This window comes from Cavia porcellus, unplaced genomic scaffold, assembly GCF_034190915.1.
Source record: "Cavia porcellus strain 051 isolate PalLab524CR breed Dunkin Hartley unplaced genomic scaffold, mCavPor4.1 scaffold_13, whole genome shotgun sequence".
Taxonomy (NCBI): domain Eukaryota; kingdom Metazoa; phylum Chordata; class Mammalia; order Rodentia; family Caviidae; genus Cavia; species Cavia porcellus.
The window spans coordinates 9,114,225-9,136,324 of NW_026947496.1; the positions used below are offsets into that span (position 1 = coordinate 9,114,225).

Here is a 22,100-nt window from a genome sequence, read left to right on the forward strand (position 1 = left end):
AACTAGGAATCGGCACAGTTGTGTCAGTTACCAGTTTCTTGTCTCCCAGCTCAGAACCCACCTTCTGTGGTCCTGCCTGGAAGCCTGGAGCTGGAGCTCAATGCCACTTTAGCAGCAAGTGCAATGTAGGGCGTGGTCCAGAGAGGGTGCTGGGATACCCTGCCAGGAGACAGGCACTTCCTTTCCAGGTTCTCCAGGGGAACATCTCTAGCCTTGTGCTCAGGGTGTCCCAGGCACTGTGCACTGCTGTAGTCACAATGGCCACAGTGTTAGGTGACTGTGTGCTTGACATGCTGCTCCTGCAGACCAGTTCCACCCAGCCTACCCACAACGGCCACTGCAATGTGGCAGCCCTTTGTGTGTGCCAGCTGTCTGCTGGCCAGTCTTGGCAGTCAGCCTCTTGCTCTGGTGGTGGTGGCTCCTAAGGATTCGGGCAGCAGTGCAGTGGTGTGCACCCATCACCATGGTGTCTTTTGGAAGAGTGTCACTCCCCAGGACATCTCTGAGCTCTTCCCCACCACACTCTCCTGGAAACCATGACACTTTCAGTGTCTCTGGAGTTCTCCTTGAGGTCTTTTCCTGGCTGAAGGGCTCATTCCCTTTGCAGTGGAGTCATAATCCATTATATATATGATTTTCCACCAAAATGTGAACCTCCTAAGACCTTTAGCTACCTGGATAAAGATCACCCATATAGTGGAAGATAATCTGCTCTTGTAAATTTTCATCATGAGTAATAACACTGTTCTGTTAGTATCTAGACTAGTGCTTTCCCTAATATCTGGGTAAAATGACGCAGTCAGGTCATTACAAAATGACTCATCTGAGAAGGTGACTTGTGTGTTGGGGTGTAAGGACTATAAGGTACCTGTATTGAAGGGTTGGCTCCTGTGTACATTGTGAAAGATGTGTCTCAGAAGGCTGCTGTCACAGTCCAGGGTCAGAAGGCAGACTGCGGTTAAGGCAGGAGGAGCACGGAGCTGTGATTCCTCATGGGACCACAGTTATCTGATTCACTCCAGGGCCTCACTCAGTTTCGGCTTTACCTCATCATCAACTGGCTCTTGGGCTGATCTTTATCAAAGAGAAACTGAGGCCGGTTCAGGAGGTAAAGAGAGGTTTTAATCAATGATACACCACTGCAGGAGTGAGGGGTGAGCAGCATGAACCGCACTCTAGGGGAAAGACTGGACATTTTAAAGATACAACGAGGGAAATAGAAAAAGACCAGGGGGAGCTCGGACTCAGGGACTCCTAGGTGTGTGAGCAGCCCTCTTAGGGGTTCATCTCTCCAGAGACTGGGACACAGAGGCCTCATCACTGCTGATTATCCTGTTCCAAAAGAATGACTTTTCGGTGCTTCAGAACAACATCCCCGGGCCATAAGTACTGCATACTTTACATATCTCAAGGGTCACAAGGACAAATTCCCATGTAAGTTTGTTCTAGAAAATGTTCTACAGAAGAGAGATGAGGGCCCTGTGAGCAGTGTGGGCTGGAAACAACTGTGAGTATGCCTGGAAGCCTTAGGTCTTCCCAAGTGGTGGTTTGCAGATGGATCAAGGTTGTCCTGGGGACACAGCCTGCAGCTCTGGATACCACGTTAGTACTCTGGTCCTTCAGTGTGGAATGAGGGGCTGGGGGGGAGCTGTGTGAGAGAGGCCAGGCTGAGGCCCAGGGAAGACAGAGGCTCAGAGGAGCCTGGCTAAAGTGGCTCTGGAGAGTTTCTTCCTGACCTGTGGCCTCTCAACTCCCAGTCAGTCCTTGCCTGAGATTTCCCAATTCCTTCAGCTCCAGACTGCAGGACATGGGGACCCTGAGGCCATGGGGTTACCTCGGATTCCAGTCATCTGGGAACAGGAGCCGGACACCTGGGGTCTCTCGGGGCTGAGATGCCCGCTCTTCCTGTCAGAGGCTGGATGAGTTGGTTAAGAGTGTCCTGGGTGCCTTTGGATCGTTCAGTGTTAGAACCAAGGAAGGGGCCTAGTCCAGATCACCTTTAGGATGGAGAGAATTGTGGAGGTGGTGAACCAAAGACAAAAAACAGTTTGGGTGCTTTTACAGGAATTGAATGCGTGATGATCATAAAATACAGCCCACATCAAAAGCACAGCGTGGACTTAATGTTAGAGTGACAGGGGACATGACTTGAACTGACCTGAGGAACCAGGAGGATTGTCTGTCTTTGGGTTTAACCTCATTTGTCATCTGTCAGGAGGACCAGGCTCTGGGTGGGCTGCAGAATGCAGAGCTGATGATTAAACTGGACCCTGCCACAGTGAAGTGGGAGCCCCAGCTGATGTTATAGGAGCAGAGTGTGATGTTAATGTTGGATGGACTGTGTGTATTTATGTTTTCTGATGAGATTACAGAATACCAGAGGCAGGGCACTATACAAAGAAAAGAGATTTATTTGTTTTTCATTTTCTGGAGTCCACGAGCATGGTACTGGCATCTTCCAGTGCTCCTGACGTTTTCCAACTATGCACATCACAGTGTGTGGCCTAATGGAGGGAATGTGTGAGAAAGGTCACAGGGCAAGACAGGAAGTCGGGAGACCGAGCAGAGCCAGCCTTGCCCTTTCCTGATCATCCTGGTGGGAACCAACTCGGTCTGTGAGACCAGCATGAATTCCTTCCAGGGCACATGCCTGTGCCAGGGCCTGCATTTTTACGTGCTCTGAAGAAAACCCTGGAGCATATGTAATTATGCAGGCAAAGATTTCTGTAGACCAGACACCCAGGCATGGAAATGCATGCCAAGCAGAACGTTGGCTTGACACTCAAAGGCTGTTTGATTCCTTCCAGGCTGGCCTCCTGCGCAAAGTGAGTAAGGCCCCCATTTCCTCACACGGTCACTAATACTGGACAGTATCAGCATCTACCTTAACACAAACAGCATTGCAAGGATTCCCACTGCACCCTGCCTCAGAGTGTCTGGGTGATGCAAAAAGGGTGAGACAAAACAGAAAGGAAGTAAGCGCACAGCAAAGCCAGCCAGAGTGACGGAAACAGCAGCAGAACGTGTGCCTCTGATTCATACACACAGCCTTACACTCGCCTGCTGTACAGTGACACAGTAGGATCCTGTGGGAGCCTCGGCACTGAGGACCCCCGACTGCATCCCCTGCTCCAGGCACTTTGCTTTTCCTTACTAAACCTGGCATAATCACTACAGAAGTGCACACAGTGCTACCCGCACAGAGACACATTGATTTTTAATTGGCCTAGGGAATGCAACTGGAGTCCAGCTAAAGAACTGGTGTGTCAGCGACACCCTTCCCTACTAAGGGCTGCCCCTGAGGTCAGCTAAGCAGCTAATGAAGGGACATGACTGAGCCAGGGACCTTGTTAATAGGAAGCATTAAGACTCAGGGCAAAGTCTTTTTCTCAGCAGGAAAAAGATTCTCTCAGCAAGATATTGATACGGGGGCATAAGACTCCCAAACTACTGGATGTCAGCTGAGCTCTCTAAAATCTAAGAAGGAATTTTAGGAACAGTGGAGGTTAAGAGCGGAATATATTTGTTGAGAGAAAGAAAGCTTCTGTCTGAGAGAGACCAAAAGGGTCCTGAATGGGTTGCTAAAGGCTATACATTTTCTAGGGACATTCATAGAGCAAAACCACAGTGAGGCAGGTCTAAAGTTGGGGAAACATGAGAACTTGCATGCTGGGCAACACGTGGGACAGAACTATGGTCAATTAATGAGTCTTTAATTGTTCAGGTAAAATTGAGCAAATCTGGGACAAATGAAAAACCGAGTGATGTATCAAGCAGCCATGCTTAAAGAGCAGGGACTCCTACAGTAGAGGGTTGGGATGGTGACTTCCACACCTATTTGGAATATCAACCCCTGATGTTTAGGGTTAGGGCATGATTGCACATTTGTTTTGTGTTTGCCTTGAGGTCGGGCCTCAGCAGAGGTGTCTGTCATCTTCAACTTTTCAAGATACCAGGTTTCCTATACTGGCTCCTGTCTGACTGCCTGTAATATTTCTAACTCAGCTGCCTGTAAGGATACTAAACTACCCATTAAGCAGATATGGAAAAACGGATGGTTTTATTCCTGACACACGAATGCCTTATTTCTGTCTTGCAAGCTGGTCTGCCGAAGTGAGGGTTCCTGCACCTCCGACCCCGACCCCCTGTCCACACTGCACTCCTGCCTCTGCTCCTTGTGCATTCGGTAAGAGCCAGCAGAGAGCTGCTGTGGATAAAGGCACTTTGTTCCTCCCAGCAACTGGCCTTCTGGGGCCTTTTCCTACTGGCTTCTCTCTTGGTTTCCTTTTCAACTGTGCACCAGATCTCTGTGCAAGAGACCAAACATTTTGCTAGCGGGTTCAGTATCTGGGAGCACTTAGTAAAACCTCAAGAAAATTTGTTAAAAACCTGGTAATGAGTAAAAGACTACAGCAAATTGTTCACATGAACATAAACACACATAAATTTCATTTGTGCACTTACATGCCATACTTAACCAGTTGGAGGAAGTGAACTTGTTTAAAATTGTGATAATAACAAAAAACAAAAATCACAGAACAAGAAAAACAAAACCTTTGTGAGACATGTATAAAAATGTTAAAGGATTTTAATAAAAAATTGCTTCAAACGCTGGAATACAAGGGGACTCTTCCCACTTTCCCACATAACCAGACTAAGGTTGCAGGTTAGACAGGTTTACTCAATAATTTATATGTTTAACATTACTCTCATCCTTTCCTTCAAAAAACTTCAAAGCTAAATATATTTTGAGTACAGAAAAGTTACTGAAAAATTCACTGGAAAGAATAAAAACAGACAAGAACACTAAAGATTCTTTTATGAATAATATTAAGAAGTTGTTTTCTTGTCAATAAGTCACAAATGAGACAAAGGAATTCCAAACATATTGCATAACCAAAATGATTTTCTAAAAATTTGCAAGAAAAGTAGACAACTATTTGACTGCTTTGTTCTTTGGAAAATAGTTCTGAAAATGAAAGTGATGTTAGAAGTCACAGATAGAAAACACTGACTACAGAGAAAAAAAATTCCTTTTTGTCAGTTGCTTTTACATTCCTGGGATGCGAATATTGGACACCCACAATTTAAAGGCAAAGAGGGTGATTTTGGGCCCACGGTTTGTAGAAGTCTCGGTCCATCGCTCCATAGCTGGCTGGCTCCAAGGCAGGGTGGCATGGCAGAGGGGTTTGCTCATGGCAGGGCAGAGGAGGAAGGAGATAGACCCCCGAGGCCCCGCCCCGTGACCCCCTCCTCCAACCCTGCTTCATCTCCCAGCATCACATTCAGCTGTGAGTGGAGGAATCCACCGAGAGTATTGTGTCCCCACAATCCGGTCGCTTCCAGAAAGCCCCACCTACGAGCTCCTGAGCCTTTGGGAGGGCATCTGGTTATTAATAACACCTGCCTGTATGGGAGACATCATACCAAAACTTGAAAGGAAGTCATACAGTTAGGGAAAAAATTATGCAACAGAGATTTTATCTTTGAAAGGCCAAGAAATATTGAAAATTTAATAAAACTAGCACCCCAAATGGAACATTGGATGTGTGAACAGATGACTCACGGGAGAGGAAAATCAAGAGCCATAAAATACAGGAGAAAGTTCACACTGATAATAAAGAACTGAAGCAGGTCAGTGCCGCTGCACAGTGCACTATGTCAGGAATGTCTGCATCTACAGAAAAGGTTTGCACTGTGGTTCAAATGCATCCCTCAAAGTTTCTGCGTGGGAACCTTGGACATCAGCGTGCTGACTTTCAAAAGGAATGGGACATTTGCAGGGCAGCCTAGTGCAAGGGAAGCAGGAAAATAGGAGACTGTCCCTAATTGCAGGTGCTTCCTCCTTACCCAGTGCATTTGACATGGACGAGCAGGTCCATTTCTTTGCCATCACAAATGATCTTGCAGTGAGCACCTGAGTCCCCACACTTTCATGGACCCGCAGACCCTAGGAGAGAGCCTGCTGAGCCCAGGACACAGACACGGGGACACTGCCTGAGGATGTCCTGATCCTGTTCCTGGTCTCAGAAGGGTCCTCTTGCCCTGCTTCCTGGTGGCTGGGTAGCATCCAACTTGCTATCTGATGCCAATCTAAGTATCCAGCACTGTCTCCTGGAACTTTGTATATCTGATTATTCATTGAATAACAGTTCTGCCTGAGTTACAGAGTTCTTTGCATATCTTAGTGTTGCTTTTTGTGACTTTTGATAATGTTTTATTTGCCTGGTTGTAATGCTCTTTGAGTAATGGATGTGATATACCCAAATTGAGTATTTTTCTACTTTATACTTTAGAGTACTTTATACTACTTATTTACGCATTGTTTTTAACTATTAACAATGCACTTTTTTTTCCAATTAAAACAGTTACAAGGCCCAGGGATACAACTCAATATCAGAACTCAAGACCTAGTACCTGCCTGACAAGTACAAGGTCTTGAGTTCCATTTCTGGTACAAAAAAATAATAAAATTAAATTTAAAAAATAAACAAAAGCAGTTGCAGGTACTGGGACAAGAGGCTAGTCATATCTAAAAGTGAATCGGATCGCTACCTGGTGTACAAAAAATAACTGAAAATGGATCAACAGCTAGATAGAAAAGCTAAGCCTAGAAGTCTTAGAAGAAAACGTAGGGATAAGTCTTCATGCTCCTGAATTTGGCAACTGGATTATTAAATGTGACTCCAATAGCATGAGTACCTGTAGCAGAATTAGATATCATGGACTTTTTGAAATTGAAAGCTTCATGCATCAAAGAGCATATTAAAGTTAAACATGAGAGCAAATATTTGCAATTCAGGTATCTGATGGGGGTCTATTACCAGAGTGAGGAATGAACTTTTTTAAAAGCAAGAACAAAAAAGAATCAATTAAAATGGGCAAAGGGCTTGCACACACATTTTTCCAAACAAAGACTGCAAAGGCCAACGAGCACATGAAAAGATGCTCAGTACCAGCAGTCATGGCAGATCTGCAAATCAAGACCACCATGGGCTTCCACTGCCCCACCAGATGGTCAGCATTTAAAACGGGACCAAAATCCACAGGAAGTCGGAGTCTCATACCTTCCTGGTGGGAATGGTACATGGTCAGCCACTGTGGGAAACAGTTTGGCATTTCCCTGCAAGGCTATGTTAATTACCAAAGGACCCAGTAATTCCTTTCCTTTGTACTTGAGCACCGATGCAAAAGAATGAAGAACAGGCACCCAAACAAACACGTGGACATGCAGATAAACAGCGCCAGTGTTTACATGTCACTGAGCAAGCGAAAAAATCAGATGGATGAGTCAAAACATTGTAGTACATTTCTGCAATGGACGATTATACTGCCATAAAGGGACAAAGAACAGATACATGCTACAGTGATGTCTAGAAAATACTACAGTAAAAGAAGACGTCACACACAAAAGCCATGTATATGCTTCCATTTATTATCACATGTTCAGAGTACCTAAGTTCAGACACAGAAAGCAGATTGGTGATCTCTAGGGCTTCGGGGAGGAACAGATGAGAAGGCATGGCTTAGTGGAGACGGTTTTCTTTTGGGGCAATGAAAGCTTCTTGGAAGTGGAAAAGGTGGTGGTCACACAGCACACTGAATGCACTGTTTAAGATGGTTAACTTTATTATGTAACTGTCACAAACAATGAAACCCTAAAAATTTGGTGATATCTGACCATTAAAAAGTTAGAGCTTATATATCACCATGACTTATTATTTTAGTCTCAGTGACACAGAGATAGAAGAGATGGAATCTCAGTCCCTGGAACTGCAAGGCTGGGTGCGGATGACCTCAGAGTACAGAGGGTTAATAAATAAAGCGACTGCCACAAAGAGCTGCACTGTGAGTTCAAAGACGTCCACCAGGTTCTGGGGAAAAGGGAAACTTCCTTGAAGAAGATGACGTCTGAAATGAATTTTATGTGCTGCTTGGAATTTAACTGTTAGCGTTGAAGATGGAGAAATAAAATCCCATGAATAAAGGTGTCATCCCTACAGGACTGAGATCTCAAATACTGCCACCTGAGTGCCACAAAAGCGACATAAGTTGGGCACAGAGATAAAGGGCAGCTGCTGAGGAAACCAGGCTGTGTGCCTGGGCCCAACGCAGAGCGGTTTTGGTTTTGCGCACAGCCTGGTGAATGGTACATGTCAAATAAAATAAAATTAAAATGTGCACTTCTTTAATTAAAGCCCAAGTACTAGGAAAACTGTCACAGGAACCCCACCAGCTACAGCATGCATTACCACTTAGAAGGTCAGCTTAAGGCAAGTGTGGGACAGGGCTTGAGGCACGAGGAAGCACCCGTAACTGCTGTCAGCAGCACGTGTGACCAGTGCCAGAGACACTGGCCACCGTCTAGGAAACCTGCAGGCTGGCTATGGGGTCTGCTCTGCACACTGGGTTCTGCACCAAGCTCTGCTGTCCCAAGATCTTGGTGAAGAGGCACAAGTGAGTGGTCAGTGCAGGGACAGCTGAGCTGTGCGCTGTGTGACAGTGCTGACCCACGCTTCAGACGGGAGCCAGTCAGCCCCACTTGCATTTTCTAATGAGCCAGCTTCTAGGAGTTGGGGATGGGATTTGGGGCACAGGGATGCACCCCTCATGGAGACGCGAACCTGCCACAGAACAGCAGGCTGTGGGTCGCGTTGTGTCTGATGAAGAACAGGAAGGGGTGGTCAGCACAGAACACGGGCAATTCCATTGCACAACACTTTTGAATCATCACAGCTGTGGCCGCCGCGGCCTCCGTGACCTCCTCGTTGACCTCCACCACACTCCTGTGCACCACCTTGGACAGACACAGCTCACTGTCTACCACCATCCCAGACAGGTCGGCCTTGCCCACCTGAAAGGCGTCCACCATGCCCAGGGCCTGCAGCACGGTACCCATGTCATAGTCCTCCTGCAGCTTAAACCTTGGCAGGAAAACTTCCACTTTGGTCCTCTCCATCTGCTCTGGACTGGTCCAGGTTTGCAGTTTCTCAAAAGTGAGGCTCTTTTCCACCTGCAACACAGGATTAGACTTTAGCATTCAGACTTCAGTGGCACCCACAGCTGTCCCTCCAGGGGCACCTGACCTCCTCGGGCAGGCAGGTAGTACTGACTACCATGGACTGAACCCTGCAGGACCTGGAAGCTTGTGTGGTCAGGCTTGTCCTGCACGGGCTGCTGAGATGCCACCAGGTCCAACTTCCTGAGGTGAGGGAGGCGCCCCATCCCCACCACCCCAAACCACATCTGTGCCAGGGGTTGTGCCTCAAGTGTTGGGAGGGGATTAGGGCTCTCTGAATCTTTGGTTTTGTGCACAAGGCTTAGTTTTGAAGGGGACAAAGTACTGCTGGTAAGCAAGGACACAGGGCTGTGGCCCTGAGCCACCCCGGGCAGGGGCCTGAGGCTGCCGGGGACTGGGTCTGTCTGCAGGGAAAGCACAGAGTGGGAGCCTCATGAGGATTCTAGCTAAGGCTGGCTGAAGGATTTGAGGTGCCTGCAGGAAGGAGTCCCTGGAAAGAGCCACAAGGACAGGGAATGAGAGAAAGAAAATCTGGATAGAGAAAGACAAGGAGAGCATGAGCGGCAGGGGGACTTACAGCAGAGGGAAGGCAGATGGTAGAGCCCAGAGACCGGGCACACTGAGCCAGGATGGTGTCCCTGCCACCACACAGGTTGCGGGAGTGGCCGGGACCACTGCAGGGACAGCTCGCCTCAGGGCTCACAGTAGCACCCACACCTGTGCACGTGCTCAGCTGTTTTCTTCCCTGCAGGGTCACTGTGGTAGCACTGTTGACCCACGCAAGGCCCACTGACACTAAACTCACTTGTAGAACACCCCTACCAACCAATCACCTGCTGCTCCCCGAGACAAGGCCCTGGAGGGACAGAGGGCAGAAAGAAGTCACAGAAAGCCAGCAAAGAGGAATGTCCACATAGGCAGTGGTGCCCATCTACTCCCAGGACAGCCCAGGCAGCCCAGCAAATTGTGACAAGGTCTTGGGGTTGAGGGTCCCCAAAACACCATAAAGGGGGCCAGGAAGAAAGGTCCATGGGTGTCAAGCTCTCCAAGCCCACGGCCCTGTCTGGGCCATTTCCTCCTGAAAAATGAGGCGTCCTCCTGTCCTGAGCTCTGTCCCCAGCTCATCAGTGGTGCTGAGCTTAGCATTCCAGTCTGTTGCTCATCCCAGGGGTGCTCAGCATTGGACAAACACGGCAGGACTCTGAGTGACTTGGGAAGAAAAGCATCCCAGGCAGGGAGAGGACAGAGGGATGGCCAGGGCAGGACTGTGTGCCCACGTGCCCTGATGGAAAGGACAATGGGATGTCACCACAGGCTTTGGGCAGGACAGCAGACACACAGGCCCAGACCCCGTCTCACCGTGCTGAGGTCCACACCTTCATCGGGCAGCACGAGGACCATGCTGAGCTCCTGGCCCACATAGGGCAGCTCCAGCACCTGGGCCCGCACCTCGCTCACTTTGGCCCGGGGAAACTTGCCTTCCTGGAACATCATCTGTACCGGCCGCTGTTCCTTCTAGGGGCCAGCAGAGAGGAGTGTGGTCAGTGGTTCCTCCAGTAGTAGCAGGATACCTACCTGAATCATCTGTGTGAGCAGCCCATGCCAACCTTGGGAATGTGTCTGTGCCTGGGTCACCCATCGAAGCCTCACCGAGCACCTCTCATGGCGTGGAAAGCCATGGAGTATGCAGAGTCAGGAGCAGCCTGGGGAGTGTTCCACCCAGCAAAACAGAATGGGCTGCTATAAATTTTCCACATGATATTTCCTGGCTCTGAGATGCCCCTGGATCCTTCGGGAAAAAAAAAATGAACCATTCTATGAAGTGCCTGATATTTTAAAATAGAGGATGGGGCAAGGCTAGGTTCTAGAGAGGTAAAGAAAGAATCTTCAGTCCCTGTGTCAAGCAACACTGATGTTTCTTTTTCGTCCCAGGATGAAGATTAGGGATCGAAACTTATCCTAAAAACTAAGGAGGTGCCATTTGTCCTTATTGGAATGGCAGGCTTTGCAGCAACTGTCCCGTGTGGATTACACAAAAGAAAGAGCAGGGGAAAATCTAAAATGTCCATGCACCTGATCCACAGGCGTGCAGCAGCCCGAGGCTCTGTGGAGGGCACAGTGACCCTTGGGGCAGGCTATTCCCCACATGGGGAGCTCTGGGTGCAGTCTAAACCTTAAAAGAGATACTGTGTTGGGCTTTTTGAAGGCTCTCGCTTCAGTTAGACATCTCACATTGAGGTTACACATTTGTGTCAAAAATAAATCATGTGAGTTGGTTGAGACCATACTGCAATGTTTTGAATAATATTTCCTTCCTCACCTAATTGAGCACCAAAATTATCGGTGATGACTGCATAACTGCGTGGTTCGGAGAGACAACACCAGGTCATAGTGTGCACTTGAAAGTTTAAAAAGTCCGCTCTCCCTAATCCTCAGGACAAGATCAGTTCTAAGGCAGGCTGCCCCTGAGGTGCTCCTGTCTGCTGCCTCGAATTTCTGTGGGAATCTTGCTGGCTCTCGGTTATTTCTGATTTATTTGTCTGCCTTCCAGACTGTTGTGAAGACTTCAGTTTTTAGGATTGGCTGGCTCAGGTTTTATGATTGGCTGGCTCCTAAGAACGCTTTCAAAACAGGCATGAGACACAACCTATAAACTCTCCCACAAATGACGTGTGTGTGTGTGTGTGTGTGTGTGTGTGTGTGTCCGTATGTTTTCAAACGTACAAAACTCACATCAGAGCTGCAGAGAAGTAGTATTTATCTCAGAATCACACTTGCAAACACAAGGGTGTCTTTACTATGGTCTTCAGTTTAGACCTTGTATAATTATAGAAGTATATATTTGTGGCTGTTGCAAGAGGAAAATTTTTAATTTCCATCTTGTTTTTAAGAATGAGAGCGTAGATAACCACTTTTTATTCTCTCTCTCTCTCTCTCTCTCTCTCTCTCTTTCTCTCTCTCTCTCTCTCTCTCTCTCTCTCTCTCTCTCTCTCTCTCATTCTGGTACCAGGGATTGAACTCACAACGTTGCACTTCCCAGGAAGGCTGTTGCTGCTAAGCTAAACTGCCAGGCCTAGGACTACTTTCAAATGTGAAAAAAATTTTTAAAAACTAAAATGGAGTATGTGAACATGTATAATCATTTTAAATGTTTTATTTATTTATTTCTTAAGGGATTATATGACTTGACAAATTATTTTAACTCTACTGAAAGTTAAAAATGTCAATCACTTCTCTGCCTTTTGACTAAGCTCAAGTGAAGTTAAAAATGTCAAACTGGGTGTGCACTCCTATAATCCTAGCACTCAGGAGGCTGAGGCAGGAGGAACATTGTGGGTTTAAAATCAGCCTGGGCTACAAAGTGATCTCAAAGCCAGCCTGAACTATATAGAGACACCCTGTCTCAAAAAGGCAAAAAATGAAATAGAAAAGTTTAAAAAAAGAAATTAAAAATGTCTGGACCATAGTCTTTAACATTTGGTTTTAATATAAGGAATTTGCAAATATTGAATCAGTAACTTTTAAATTCACTAACAACGATGCAAATGAATACTCATTTTAATTTTAAAATTACTTGGCCCCGCCCCGTGATCCATACATATGTAAATATCTCTTAACACACTTGTTTTATTGCTTCTACTTAGGTAACTTGCACTTAGAGGAAAAGCTTCCCACTGAGGTTGCAGTCATGGATGCAGAAGAAATTATCAGACAGGAAGACAGTGGCTTGTGCAAAAAATTAGCAGCAGCAAATATTCTTTACTCCAACCATTTTTTCTACTGAGTTAAAAATCAATTCTGAAATATTTTGTTTTTAAGAATTTTTAACCACTTATGCCCTTACAGAGTTAAACTTTTCTAAACTGTTTCTTTATTAAATAACTTTGTTTAAAGCATCTGCTTACCTGGTTGATTTTGAAAGGCATTTTCCTCGTGTAGGATTTGTCAAATGGTTCATCCCACTTTCCTTTAAAGTACACAGCGTTAATGAGAACCAGCCTGCTCTCCTCATCAATGGAGTTCTTTGCCAACACCTCTGGGATTTTGCCTTTGGAGAAGAGAGAAGCCTACACTCAGTGGCTTCTTTCAAACATGAGATAAACAAACTCTAGGACAATATCGGCAGATTTAAACACCACGTTTTCCAATTTGCAAGTAAGTGTCCTTACAGATGTAAAAGTGGGAAGCAGCCCCTAGATGTGGCGTTCATGCTTGGGGACACTTGGGGAGCATCCACCTGATATAGGAAGGTGAGGGGCTGCTGAGTCACCCGAGGAGAGCCCAGATGAGAAGGGACAGGCTGGAGACCAGGCCAGGCAGGACATGAGAGATGCACAGGGCAGGCACTGAGGTCCCCTTAGGTGTCCCAGGGACATGTGGCCAAAGGCTCCATGCTGACACCCAGAGCTCACCTTGGGCACTGATGAGGCTGACAGAGGCAGCCAGAGGCTGACAGAAGCAGGTGGCTGATGCCCATGGGAGGGGCTCCTGGGAGCCAGGGGAGGGGGAGCCTGGAGACCTAGCAGCAGGCATCCCCAGGAACGCAATGTGAGCAAGCAGACTAGCTCCTCTGCCTCTGGACCTCCAGGGCTGCCTTCTCCTGAGCTGACAGCATCCTTGCTTATCATTGCTTCCAGAGGGCAAGAGTGGGAAAGATTCCAGGAGGACATGGGGAAATAAGTGCTGAGCCTTAAGGGAAAACGGCCTGGCTTTGCTACTGTCTCCTTTGTTAACAGAAATAGGAAGGCTACGAGCAGGTGCAGATGGTTCAGCCCAAAACAGGGAGGATTTGGGGGGAGGAGAGGCGGGGAGAGGGAGCTGCAGAAGGGACCCCCCCAGCTGACCTTCAGTCTTCCTGGACACCCAGGTGTTGATGTGTTTCCTGGACCTCTCTGGGGCTTTGGCGAAGGACAGCGGCTCCATCTTGGCCTTGTAGAAGCGCAGACAGGACTCCTGAAAGGACTGGGGACAGAGACAGGGCGGGTGAGCCAGGGAGCTGCAGGAAAGGCTGGGGGCTGCCAAGCCTGCTGAGCGCTCCCTGGTTCTCTGAAACCTTGAGAGGGGCTGAGGAGAGGTCACTGGGAGGCTCTAGGATGTGGGATACCAGTTTCTAGGCGGGGGTGTGCTGAGTCTGGGATAAGCAGATGTGAATGGAGGAGCTCTTGGTCCAGTCAAACAGGGACATCGCAAAGGGAACCCTTCAGGAGTCATCACCATCTGAAGACAGGAGGTTGCCTGTCTGGTCCCCAAGCTCTCTAGGGTCCTTCTGCTGGGTTCTGGGCCACCTGGTATTTCACAGCAACTCTTCCTGTTGGGAGACTCAACTCACAGGCACGAATTCACAGCTCTCTTCTCCAAAGAGCCTGTTGGCGATGCTGAGGGAGTACGGAGCACCAAGCTTCAGCACCTGGGTGAGAAGCGTCTGGAAGCCTCCATGAGGGTCCTCCACTGAGCTCAGCCCCAGCGCCTGGGAAGGAAGTGATGGGCACTGTCAGACTGGTCTTCTGGTCTCACAAAGAAGTTACCAAAAAATGCTGTCCCATAAAATGAGCCTTCGAAAGAACCTGCTTTCTTTCTATCTTTTGGAGTCACAATCTTGATATTGACTCAAATCCAGGAGGGTCCTGGTGCCTCAGCCTCCGGAGTGCTGGGTATATTTTGAGATTAGTGCACCCGACAGAGCTACTGCTGGAGGCCTGGAGCAGAGATCAGAGAGGGACAGGACAAAGGACAGTCAAATGTGGGGCTCTTCTGCCCCCTCTGGATTCCAGGGGAGTGATGGAAGGGCCAGAGAGGCTCAGCTGATGTAAAGCCCTGCATTCCCTTCTGGCCGGAATACACCAGAAACAGAATAAAAAACTACCTGCAAAATTTGTGTCAAGAAAAAGAGATTTGGTTAAAACACTAAACAGGTAAGGAAAATGTGCAGGAATAGAACCCCAAAGGGGTCTTAAAAGGACACAAGGGTATAAAAGAAGCCATGTGATTAACAGGACTGAAACAGAGTTCTAAAAACTGTATGCTAGAGAGATTTTATTACATATATTTTAAGGATCGCTTCAATATTTTAAAAATATGTAGTAGGTGATAAGAAAATTCTCAAATGATTCCAAAATACAAACACAGAGAATACAGTTCAGCATGGTGTAGTGCACGTGTATCATCCCAGCAATCTGGGAGGCTGAGGCAGGAGGAATGCAAGTTCAAACTCAGTGTGGGAAACTCAGGGACTGAGCATGATGATCTCAAAATAAAAAGGGCTGAGAATGTTACTCAGGGTGAAGGCTTTGGGTTCTACCCGGAGTACAAGAAAAAGAAATTATACAGAAATGAGGCTCTTACATTAGCATATGCTATTAAAACTACAAATGAAATACCAATAACATGGAATTGTCACCCTTGTGTAACTACTTAAAACACACTTTTTATGCCTGGAAGGGTGGTGGGCACCTCTGTTCTCAGCACTCTAAAAGGTGAGGCAGGAAGATCTAAAGTCCAAGTCCAGCCTGGCCACCGGTAACTTAGGAAGACTTCAAACAACTATTAAAAGGCTGGAATAAACAACTTTTTAATGGGGCTGGCTCATTGTGAAGGCCTTATATTCATTTTTGAGAAGTTATAGAAAAAACCCTCTTTTCTAAGTAAATACCTGCAGTGTGCAGATCACAGTGCTGCTATATTCTATAAAAGTAACGCTTCTAAGTGCACAAGTATACTTACCCGAATTCCAACATTACACAGTAAACAGGCATAAAAATATTATTCCACAAACACATGCAGTTCTTACAATTTTACATATTAGGTAAAATGTATTTAAATTTTTTTTAAACCTTGGAAAAAGAGGTTGTGACTTTACCCATCACAATGAAGAAACAAGAAAACTTACAGAGAATTATTTCTGGAAAGAATTAGGTGATCTTTAAAAGAAACTTTCCTAGTAGTCAATAATTTTATTCCTCATGACACTGGCCTATACAGGAAAAGATAACAGCTAGAAAAATTCATTTTATAACACGTAGAGATTACGGAAAAGAAAATGTCAAAAATTGAATAAAAGGAAACTTAGACGGATTTCACGTAGGATACGGCCTGGCTGTTACTGTGAGCAGCTCGCTCCTGACCAGCACTTGCTTTGTGGGAATGGTTCTGCAGATGCTGGCAAGAATTGGAGAACATTTGCAGAAGTAAGGTCACAGCTCACAATCAAAGCAGCAAATCTCAAACCAAATCAAGTTCGCAGGACTGCAGGAAAATTCTTTCAGTCCTCAGAGGTTTGTCTAGGCAGAACGTGCCCATAGGAAATTTGGCTTCCTCTGCTGGCATCATGCAAGCCTTTGACCACACAGCCACACAAATAATCCCCAGGCTGTGCTCAGCTACTCAGTGCCTAGGTGCACTGAGCTGGGCAGAGGGAGCCCACCTGGCTCACACAGCTGCCAGGCAACAGGCAGAGGCCCCAACAGGGTCCTCAGGGAGCTCAGAGCCTGCAGGACCAGCAGATCCACAGAAGGGACTTCCCCTCTGGGCCTCAGCCTCCCATAGTGAGTCAGGGACAGGAGACCAAGAGCTGTCACCACTGAAAGGGTCCTCAAGTGTTGGAGACCACTAGGTAGAGGCCAGAGCAGCTTCTAAATGAACTGATTGGCTCTCTGTGTTTCCCTGTGAGTCTGTGCCAGGCCTATGCCCCTTATCTGGAGGTGGCAGCAGATCCATAGTAAATGACCTCTACGGCCACAGCTGAGCACGCCTGGCTCCCACCCCAATTAACTGGAACCTCCACTCCCTCTCACTCCAGTGGTCAAGGGCTCCCAAATTGGCATAAGATAGTTCTTCCAAATTGGCATAACTCATTGCTTGGAGTAGCCCTTGAGCTGAATCCCCAGGTCCTGCTCGGTTTCCAAAACTTTTAATTCTAAACCCTTCCTTTGTTTGAAAACCAACTAAATATGGATGCTCAGAGTTCTCTGTTGCAGCCCCTGAAACGTGAACTCTGCCAAAGGGCTTTGACCCTCCTGGAGCCCTAAAATCATACCACTTGTCTCTTTGATTTAAGGCTTTGCTGCAGTCCACTCCTATGGAGGCTGCAGTCCACGGAACTCAAGGTAAAGCTGATCACAGAGACCAGCGACATCACACAGCAAGCCCTGTGCAGGGGCACAGGATGCCAACGCCTGGCCTTAGGGGTTTCCACTCAGGTGCCTTGCTGCTGCCCATCCTGTGTACTCCTCGTAACAGGGACGGGTTTTGTGCCATTATAGATGTGACCTGAGTATTCCACACTGGAGCTTCCAGGCTCCCTGCAGGGATCAAGGCCTTGTGTCTGGCCTGGCCCTAGGATGTTCTGTTTGTCACTGAGACTGCAAAGCGCCAATGAGTGATCAATCACAGCTCTAAAGGCTGGTGCTTCATAGGAGAGACAGATCTCCACGCCTTCTGATTCAGATCACTCCAGCAGGCCCTCCTTTACCCCTCTGTGGAAGTGGGGATCAAACCCCAGGCAAGCCCTTACAGAGCCACCCCGGCATGTGCTCATTTTCTAAACTCAGTGCCAGGCAAAATCTTGAGTTTTCCTTGAGGCGGTACTTAGTGAAACTGTCCCTGTCCTACCACCACCACAAAAGACCACAGAGACAAAAAAAAAAAAAAGGAGCCCCATTCTGGAAAGAGAGTGGGAGATGCCAGCCTACCTGGACCATCTGGGCCGCTGTGCTGCCCTTGGCTCCCAGCAGGACCATGGCCAGGGCCGAGGAGATGCTCACAGGAGAGCAGAACACATTGTGCTCAGGGTTGTCCTGGCCCAGGAGCTTTAGGAGTTGGATTGCAAAGGCACCGTTGGCTTTGGACAGCGCATCCATGCTGCAGGTCTGGAGGGAGGGACAAACGTGTAACAGGCAGCTAAGTTAGAAATATTACAGGCAGTCACACAGGGCTGGGCCCTGCAAGAAGCCGGCACAGAGTCCCAGCTGTCTGGGGACGTTGGAGGAAACACATACCTCTTGTGTTGATCAGATCTCAAAATAGAGGCCAAAACAAATGCGACCACAGTTTAAAAATAATCCTTCGGGACTAAGTATGGATCACCCTGAGCAGCCAGGAGCTGCCGACCCAGCCCTATAGGAAGGGTCACTGCTGTGTGAAGAACCCTCGCTTGCGGCCTGCCTGCTCCCCCATTTGCCCTGATTCAGTCAATTTTACATGGACAACTAAACTTGTTCCTGACCACAGCTCATGCCCATCTGCCCCCTGAGTTTCCAATTTTTTCTACCTTTAACCCGCCTCACCTCATGGTTTTACTGTATGAACTTCCTGAGAAAACACGGAATCTTTGGCAGCCCACTCGGGACCCCTTCTGACTCTCTCTCAACAAAAGCTTTTTTCTCTCAATAAATATTTCTACTCTTAACTGCTGCTATTCCTAAAATTCATTCTTCTATTTTGGAGAACATGAATTCGTTCCAGACATATAGTAGGTCGGGAGTTTCATTCCCCTATATCAAAAGGGCCACATGAGCAACTCACCCAGGGGTCCACTGCTCAGACTCCTGGCCACGTGGAAGTTGTGCACAGTTGTGCTTTTGGTTTTCATCACAAACTTTCCAAGTATTTTAAGCTGCACTCAAAAAACTCCATTTACTGCCCCTCTTTCCAAAAATAGGCCCAGATTTTAGGGGAATTAGCTAAGTGTGATGGTGGCTGTAGACCAAGGCAGCCTGCGAGCCTCAGGGAAACCCAGAGAACATCCAGATGCACAAGTAGGCAGACAGACAGACAGCCTGTGTGCTGGGCCACACTGACCCTTCCCCACAGGGACCTGCTCCTCTCTTCCCAGGAGCAGGACAGAGTCCTGCAGGGATGCAGAGGACGAGGAGGACCGCAGAGATGAACAGGGCCGATCTCTAGCCTGGCCTCACGTATTCTCACGTCTGTGTCTGAGAGTCACTGGGTGATTTTCTGATGGACACCAGGCTGGGAATACACAGGAGCTGCTGCCAGAGGCAGCTGTGTCAGCTGCTGTGAGGCCAGAGCCTTCTCTGCAGGGAGGGATCAGGGACCAGGGCCAGCAGAGGGCGCCAGGCTGCTGTGTCTCCTGCCCTGCAGCCTGAGGAGCCTAGGGTGGGCTGCCAGCCTGGCTGACCTCTCTGCTCAGCCTGCATCCTGTTCAGAGTTCCACCTCCATCCTGCCCTGCTGCGGAAGTCACGTGGCCGAAACCCTGGACTGGGAGAGGACCCTGCACCCAGTTCTCCTGCTTGCTTTCTCTGTCCCAATCAACCGCACTTTTCCTAAGGACCTGTAGGGTCCTCTCCTCCCTGGTCCCAGCTCACCTGCTGGACCTCCCTGACCCCCCTCATCTGCCCTCCCCGCCTTTCCGGAGACCCCTCTTCTGCCCAGGGCCCTCCAGCTCTTGCCACCACCCACTGGAGACCGCGACTGCTCTACTCCACACTGGCTTCTCTACAGAGTCCCTGCTGTCCCTCTACCATGGTCCCTTCTGTCACCTGCCTGTCCTCACCACCATGCAAACCAAACACAGCTCCCCACACAATATCTCTGCTTTGTTGCTGCCTCTGCCCCTTCTCTGCTCTGCAGCCACTTCCGCCCATCACGGTACCTTTCACGGTGGCCTGTGGGTCCCGTGGACGCTCTGTCCAGTAAGAAGGTCCCTGCGCCCTGGTCTCCCCCAGCATCCCAGGCTGCCCAGGTCACCTCCAGGCCACAGCCACACTAACGTCAGTGATGCAGCCCCCTTCCGTGACCTAGGCACAGCCCGGAGGCAGTGGGGGACAAGGACCCTGTCCCTCAGGAGCCATGGGTTCAGGAGAGGGAAGGCTTCACCGTCCTGGGGTGAGTGGCAGGGATTCTGAGGTAAGCAGGGGCGCTGCCTGTGCATGGGAGCCCGGGTTGCACGGGACAGAATAGGATCCAGGCAGCGATGCTGCAGGGGACGTTGCGCCAGGGCAGGCGTGTGCATGGCCCAGATGCCCCCTGCCTGTCCCCTCCAGTCCAGGAGCTGTGGCTGTGGAGCCAGCGGGCATGGCCTTCAGGGTCTGTGCTCCATCTCCAGAGCTCAGCCAGGTCGGTCCCCCGCCACACCCAGCCAGCCTGGCCTGCCTACCTGGCCTTGTTCCACTGGAGCCCGGACCCCACCCAAGGATCACAAGAGCACTGGCAGCTGTGCCTGGCGGGCGGGAATGCAGAGGCTTTGTGGCCCCAGCAGCCTAGGAGTTCCCTGAAGCAAGGGCCAGGGCTGTCAGGTCCTCAGGTCCCACTGTCTCCGCCTACCTCCAGGACTACCTATGGGCGGAGGAGGTGGGGGCGTCCTTATCACAGCAGCAGAGTTCCAAGCCAAACTCAAGAATCTGGAATGCAGTTTCGAAAGTGAAAGCAGATTTGGAGGACCCTGAGGATCTGAAGAAGAGTGGGGTGGCCTGATTGTTTCCCCAGCGCTGGGGGAGGTGAGGCAGGAGGACTGTGACTTGGAGCCCAGTCCAGAAAACTTAAGAACTCATCTCCAAAATATTAAAAAAGGAGCTCAGGGAGTGTAGCTCTACACAGGTCCTGGGTTCCACCCCGACTACAGCCTCCTCCAAAAGCCAAAGAATGAACTTTCTGGCTTTCCTAATTCCAGGAGGCAAAGGAGCCTGAGAAGCTCAGACCTCCCTGAGGAGGTGTCAGCTCCACACAAAGGCACCCTGGGGATGAATTCCCAGTGTTTGCCCAGCAGTCCCACAGCTCTGGTCAGTCCCTGCCCAGGACCCACACAGAGCCCTGGCCCCAGCTCCCAGGAGCCCAGCCCTCCTAAGCCAGGTACCCTGTGTGTGCGGACACTTAGTAGAACCACTCAGGATGCTGAATTTGTCCTCTGTCTGAGGACACAGGGGCAGGGATCCCAACCGGAGCCAGTTTCCTGAGGCATCTGAGACCTGTACTGTGTCCACCCAGCACAGTCCTCAGGCTGGAAGCCATGGGAAGAGACCCTGAGGATGTCCAGAGGAGCACAGGCCTTGGGAAGCTTTCAGCAGACAGCTTTCCCCAAGGTTTACCTGAGCTGTTTGAAGCCTGTGATCTCCTGAAGCCTGAGCTGGGGTGAGGCCAACTGGGGTCTTCTAACAGAAGCCCGGGTGCCTGCCCTGTCCTGGGATGAGGCCCCTCACTGCCTCTGAGAGGCAGGGATCACTTAATACACCTAAACCCTTTCCTGAAACAGTGCATGCATGGTAAGCTGCTAAGAGAAGAATCCTGAAATTCCAGAGTTAGGCTACTGGCAGGAAGAGGGGAAGGAACCTAGGAGTTCACGTTAACTGACAGCTTGAAGCTAAACCAGCAAGGGAAAAATAACCTTTTCCCCTCCTTTCCGCATATATGGGAGATTAACCTCTGGAGGCCTTGGGCATTGCCAGTCTGCTGTTGGAACCGCTCAGTGGCCTCTGCCTTGGTGACCCCCATATCCCAATTCGGCCTCTTCTCTTGCTAGTGACACAGCATCACAGACTGGTGAGTATAAAGGAAAAGGATGCCCTGGGCTCACTCCTCGGGCAGAGGTGCAGGGGCCTCATCTAGACACACTCTCCTGCGTGGTGCAAAACAGCTCCTGCAAGAAACAGGGAACTCCACAGAAATCCAGCAGGATCCACTTTGATGCCAGGTCCACTTGCAAAGCTCAGTTAACCCAGGGTGATCTCCAGTTTAGTGGCTCCGTTCCTGAGAGCAGAGCACTAACAATCTCCGAAGTGCCCCCGCCTGCCTCATTTCTTAGTATCTTGCCATGGGAATTACATTTCCACATGAGTTTCAGAGGGCGAAAGGGTACCATACCGCTGGGAAAGTTCTAAGTTTCTCTAACAGATGAAAGCAGAGAATGAGAGGTTGTTTGTCCATAAGTGATTCAGCAATTCTTTCCCCCACATCTTCCTAGAATTTTTAAAGCGAAACCCACAAGAGAAGGGTGGGAAGCCAGCAGCCCTGATGCCAGCACCCTGCATGGAGGTGTGCAGGGCTGGACCTGCTGGCAGCCAGTAGTGCTGCTTGAACTCTCAGGAGCTGGGTCACCGTGCTGAAAGCCCTGACCCCATGGGAACCCTC

The 22,100-nt window shown here is 49.0% G+C and overlaps 1 protein-coding gene and 1 pseudogene across 1 annotated transcript; one reads left to right on the plus strand and one right to left on the minus strand.

The window, feature by feature from the left end:
• Positions 1 to 7,414: 7,414 nt before the first annotated feature.
• LOC100721702 (serpin B9) lies at positions 7,415 to 20,285 on the minus strand. The gene is made up of 7 exons (XM_003468759.4): positions 20,134 to 20,285; positions 17,707 to 17,883; positions 14,349 to 14,486; positions 13,864 to 13,981; positions 12,925 to 13,067; positions 10,379 to 10,534; positions 7,415 to 9,013 (listed from the first exon to the last, which is right to left on the minus strand). The coding sequence occupies exons 2-7, from the start codon at positions 17,872 to 17,874 to the stop codon at positions 8,609 to 8,611; spliced, it is 1,128 nt and encodes a 375-aa protein (XP_003468807.1). The 5' UTR covers positions 17,875 to 17,883; positions 20,134 to 20,285; the 3' UTR covers positions 7,415 to 8,608.
• LOC111756461 (HIG1 domain family member 1A, mitochondrial-like) lies at positions 10,704 to 11,197 on the plus strand (annotated as a pseudogene).
• Positions 20,286 to 22,100: the final 1,815 nt, after the last annotated feature.